The sequence below is a fragment of the Orycteropus afer genome, unplaced genomic scaffold (genome assembly GCF_000298275.1).
Source record: "Orycteropus afer afer isolate SDZICR_OR568_19922 unplaced genomic scaffold, OryAfe1.0 scaffold00069, whole genome shotgun sequence".
Taxonomy (NCBI): Eukaryota; Metazoa; Chordata; class Mammalia; order Tubulidentata; family Orycteropodidae; genus Orycteropus; species Orycteropus afer.
In genome coordinates this window covers 3,699,600-3,705,236 of record NW_006921656.1, presented here as the reverse complement: position 1 = coordinate 3,705,236, position 5,637 = coordinate 3,699,600, and the positions used below count along the sequence as shown (strand labels likewise).

General features: G+C 49.2%; 1 protein-coding gene across 1 annotated transcript in view; it reads right to left on the bottom strand.

Annotated features, from left to right (window-relative positions):
• COL22A1 (collagen type XXII alpha 1 chain) overlaps positions 1 to 5,637 on the bottom strand; it is a 291,312-nt gene that overhangs the window by 66,999 nt on the left and 218,676 nt on the right. The window contains exon 42 of the mRNA XM_007940570.1: positions 5,009 to 5,062. Coding sequence (XP_007938761.1) covers positions 5,009 to 5,062 — 54 coding nt within the window. The remainder of the gene's footprint in view (positions 1 to 5,008; positions 5,063 to 5,637) is intronic.

The window sequence follows — 5,637 nt, the reverse complement described above, 5'->3', positions numbered from 1 at the left end:
TAATTAACTCCATGGTAGAATTTATTGGAACTGTTGAATAGCTGCTTTAGGGATGTGGTCTGCTTCCAGTATATAAGAAGCAACTTTGAGGAAGGTCTCCAGCTTATGGTACACTTGAACCCTGGATGTAGCTGAATCATTGTTCAGCAGCCTGCCATGCTCTGCAGATCTTGGGACTTTCAATGGACTTGAATCAGTGGCCTGCCGTGTTGTTTGGTAATATCGGGACTGTGCCTTTTTACTTGTTGGACTTGGGTTTGTCAGCCTCAGTAGCCAGCAGCTGCCTGGGTGAAGAGATGCCTCTAGCTTCAGTGGGCTGGGAGCAGGAGGCAGAGCTGAAGCCCAAGGCTGAGGGGCTTTCACCCAGTCCCTAGAGACTGGCACTTTGAACTTGGACTCGTAGCCTCCAGAAATGTAAGAAAATAAACTCCTGTTTGTTCAAGCCATCCCATTGGTGGTATATTCCTGTCAGAGTGGCACTAGGGAACCAGAACATGCTCACATTACCATCTTGCTCTTTTTTCTCCCCCTGAGTGTATTATAATCACAACAGCACCACTATCTTCAGACCCTGACCGCTTGGAGTCACTGTTTTGTGTAGCTTGAAAGCCCTGGGCTGGAACTCTGTAACTGATGGTGGCATGAACCTCCATGGGCCCAGCTGGCAGGAGAGCAGCTGAACAGCTGCAAGAGAAAGCTTGGGGAAGCTGGTTCCTAGCTGCCCCATCAGAACTGCAAATGAATGAGCAAACCAGATCAGCTTGGTGAGGCACAGGACCGATACCCACCCATGGCTTTGGTCTGAAAGGATGCTAGCAGTAGCCCAAGTACTCAGGCTGGAGAGCTTTTTATGCTTACAAATTCATCTTTGTGTCTGCCATTCTAGCAAAGATCCTGTCTGATAAGTGGAGTCGAGCAGAGAGGAAATGAAGCAATTCTCCCCTCAGTGTTTCTGGAGATGGTGTGGACAAAGAGGATCACAGAGATGGGCTTGGGCTGGAAGCCAAGCGTCAAGGCAGCTGTGTGGGTCCTCAGATGGCACGTGTAACTTCACTGTGGCTCATTTTCCCACCAATACGTGGAGGCAAAGAGAAGCTAAAATGGGGGCATTACCAGAGACAGTGCGACACAAGCATTGCTCTCCACTGGGGACGGCCTCGTGGGAGCCCTGGAGTTGACTAGTAGGGATCAACCTTGCCTATACAAACTACCAGTTTCAGTAGAATTCTCTCCTTCTACACAGGAGACTTGGACTCAATTCCTGGCCAGTGCCCCTTAAGCTGTGACCACGCCTCTGTCCATGGAGGCTGGAGGCTGCTGCAATGCTGAACGGGTTTCAGCAGAGCTTCCAGACCAAGACAGACAAGAAAGAAAGGCCTGGCAAGCAATTTTTGAAACTCAGCCAGTGAGACCCTCTGGATCCCCGCGGCCCAATCCTGTTGTGCACGGGGCAGGCTCTGTGATCCAGCAGCTCAGTCAGTGGCCACTAACTCATTTCCTGAGGCTGACATTTCATCTTGCTAAATCTCAGTTTCCTGGCCTTAACAGGGGAAACAGCTCCGCCCCCCAGGATTACGCTGAGTACTGCCCAAAGATAATACTGTAAAGCTGTTGCCCTGGCCTTTGACAGTAGAATAGTCAGTACATGAACCAGTGCTTTCAATACACTATGCACGGTGGACCCTGAGCCCCAAGACTCCTCAAGGTCACCCAAGTGAAGACACCCAAGGGCAGAAGCTAGCAACACCCTGCACATTTATGCCACACATCTGTTGGTTCTTTCTCTGGCTGGAAGCTTGCTTGACTTGCTCAGAATGTGTGAAGAAGCAAAGCCTCCTTTGGAGGGGATTACAGGAGAACAAAGGCACAGCCAGTGTCCCAAGGCACCAGCACTTCACACAGACTCTGATGATAAAGAAAACAACCTGTATTTAGCGAGGAAACTCCTTATCTGTTTAATTGATTTGCTTTTGTTTCACTGAATAAAGGCCACTCCTCCCAGAGGCTAAGCCAGGGCAGCCAGCGAGCTGACAATTAAGGTTACATGAGGATCCGCTGAGAATCCAGCAGACAAGGCGCTCAGCAGCTGCTGCTGACCCCCGAAAGGAAGGTCAATTGGCAGCAAACAGCAGGGACACTGGGTAGGTGTGCTCCGAGACAGCGCCACCTCCCCAGTGTCTGTTCCCGCAGACTCTCTCTTGTCCCGTCTTGAAGGTCTGCTGGGTGCAGTTCCTGAAGCAGGAGTCTTGGCTACATCAAAACCCTAGAAACCAGTTGCCCTCACATTGCCTGCAACTCATGGTAACCCCATGTGTGGATGAAAGAACCTTTCTCTTAGCAGCCAAGATCCTCAACCATTTGTACCACCAGGGATAAATGCTAGACATCTTCAGTTGCCAGCCGGGACCCAATAGACCTGTACACATTCCAACCCGATACACCACAGGTGAGGAGCTCTGGGGGGGGGGGCAGTGGTTGAGTGCTCAGCTGCTAACCAAAAGGTCGGCAGTTTGAATCCGCCAGCCACTCGGCAGGAGAAAGATGTGGCAATCTGCTCCCGTAAAGATGACAGCCTTCCAAACCCTAAAGGACAGTTCTACTCATGAGTGGGAATCAACTCCACAGCACCCAAGAACACACCATGGGTCCAAGGCTTTGTCATCACAGCACAGTGCTGTGCGTGGTTTGCTTCCTGTTTGCTTTTTTATAGTAATAATAATGAAAGGAGCTCTGGTAGCATAGTGCCTAAGGCACTTGACTGCTAACCAGAAGGCTGGAGGTTTGAACCCAACAGCCAGTCCTCGGAAGGAAGGTTGGGCAATCTACTTCTATAGTGATACGGCCTCGGAAACCCAAGGAGGGGTCGCTATGAGTCAGGCTGACTCGATGGCCAATAACAACAATAGCACCACCACCACCAATAATAATAATAAATTCAACACCACCATCAACAGGGCTGAGAGCAGGGGTAGTGAATGAGGCATTTGCCCTGAGTGCAAAATCATTAAAAAAAAAAACAACAACAAACCCATTGCTGTCAAGTCAGTTACAGTTCATGACACCGCCATGTGTTACAGAGCAGAGCTGGTCCAGAGGGTTTTTGGCTGTAGTCTTAACAGAAGCAGCCAGCCAGGCCTTTCTTCTGTGGCTCCACTGGTGGATCCGAAGCCCCAAATCTGAGGGACTTTCAAAAAATTCAGCAACTAATATACATAATACAGTTATCGGAATTTTTTAAAAAAGTAAAACTGGATGCAAAAAGTAAGTTCAAGATGCACAAAATATCAAATTTCAAAAGCAAGTTCCGGTAGGTCCCAGGTCAAGGTGAAGTGGGGAGGGGAGATGTGCAAGTAGCAGGGGGTCCTGCCTTCCTTTAAAATGTCCATTCTATTGTTCCTCATGGTGTCTTGCATTAATTTAAAATTTTTAAAAAGTGCTGCATTGCAATATTGCTTATCTTGGTTACTGAGATTTTGTCCCCTTCCATTCACTGGGAGCCCTCATCTAATCCTGGCCTTGCCTCCTGGGCCACCCCCTGGAGATGGCAGAGCAGTTAGAGCTCACACTGACAGAGTGCTGACAACGGCCAGCCACTGCTGGAAGTGGGCTTGAGCATCACCCGATAAGCCCATAAGGTGGCATTCTAAGAGTCCCTGATTCATGGTTGGCACAGGAAGGGCAGACAGTTTAAGAAACCACCCCACAGTCAGAGCTGAGATGGGATTCCAACCCCATACTCTAGCTGTCACTCCTAAGGACCACCTTGAACTGCCTCTCCTGTCAGATGCCCCGCGCCACATCCCACAGGGCCACAAGAAGACTTGTGCCCGAATATTGGGAGAGGAGTGCATGGCTGGCAGAAGCAGGAAGGATCCAGGGAAGCACCAATGACAGGGGTCGGGGACAAGGGAGTGAGAGGCTGCCCTTCCTCTCTCCTGCCTGCTCCCAGCACCCACGCAGTCTTCTTAGACCTAACCACCACCACCAGCTACAACCCAAACAGCCACAGCCGCAGGACACACGCTCCTTCCCTGCCATACCCATCTCCCTCCTTTGTGAAACCACAGAGCTCCTCATCTTGATTTAGGGGGGCCTCCTCTTACAAAGAGTAATAGCACTTACTCGCACATGTTCAGCACTTCCCTAGTAATATTCTGAATTGGGTGCCAGGTTCTTTACATGCACTGCATCGTTCAATGCTAACACATCTCTGAAGCATTTTAATTCTTGTCATTGTTGTTGTTGTTGTTGTTGTTATGAGCCATTGAGTCAGACCCGACTCATAGTGACCCCTCCTTGGGTTTCCGAGGCAGTATCACTACGGAAGTAGATTGCCCAACCTTCCTTCCGAGGAGTGGCTGGTGGGTTTGAACCGCCAGCCTTCTGGTTAGCAGTCAAGTGCCTTAGGCACTGTGCTACCAGAGTAGGTGGTAACTGAAGCCAGGTGCCCTGGTGCTGGTTAAGAGTTTGGTCACTAACAAAAAGGTTAGAAGTTTGAATCCACCAATCACTCCACAGGAGAAAGATGCACAGTGTGCTTACATAAAGGTGACAGCCTTGGAAATCCTATGGGGCCATTCTACTCTGTCCTATAGGGTTGCTATGAGTCACAATCGACTCTACAGCAACAGCAACAGCAACATTGAGGCTCAGAGAGGTCAAGGATTCTGCCCAAGGCCACATAGCTCTGAAGACTAAACTCAGGGCTGGTCTCAAAGTCAAAGCTGTCTGACCCCAAAGTTCATGTCTAACCAGTAAGAGCTATGTATTCCAAGCTCATTTTCCATACGTCCACCACTCAGATATTTGCAGGTGGGAAATCTGAGGTTCAACGAGTTGAAGTGACTTGCTCAAAGTCACTGAGTTCATCAGTGCCATAATTAGACCTCAAACAAAAGTGTTCTGATTTTGGAGCTACTGTTCTTTCACCCAGGACAACACTCTTCCTCAAACTGTATGACACAGTGAGGAGAATGGACACATACACGTATAATGAAGTCTCACCTACCTGTGGTCCAGCTATTCCCGGGGGCCCTGGGAGGCCTCTGGGCCCAGCATCCCCCTGAAGCAGGGACAAAAGAGAAAGTGACGAATGAGTGGCTGGGCCCATCTCCAGAGTCATCATCAAGCTGTACACCTTGACTTGCATTCACTGATTTCCACTGGGATTTCCCTGAGGTGTTGAGTAGAGTATATAAGCAGTGGTAGAACCCAGTGTGGTTGTGTATTCATGGGTGTAACACACAACTGATGCGGTTACTTGGCATGGTAGCCATGTTCAAGATGGCCCCCAATGACCCTGCCTCCCATTAGTTATATCCTTCTGTAGCATCCTCCCATTTGTACTAGAGTTGGTCTGTGTGACCTACTGAATGTGGCAGAAATAATGGTGTGTGAGGTATAAATCTTCTACCTCGGGGTACTCACTCTCTTTCAGACCATTAGTTCTGAGGAAAACTAGTGACCAAGTCTTGAGCTCACTCACGTAGCCCTGTGTAGAGGTCCACAAGGTGAGGAACTGAGGCATCCAGCCAACAGCCACATGAGTGAACTTAGAAAAGGATCGTTCATCAGTCAAACCTTGAGATGACCAATGAGTGAACTTAGAAAAGGATCGTTCATCAGTCAAACCTTGAG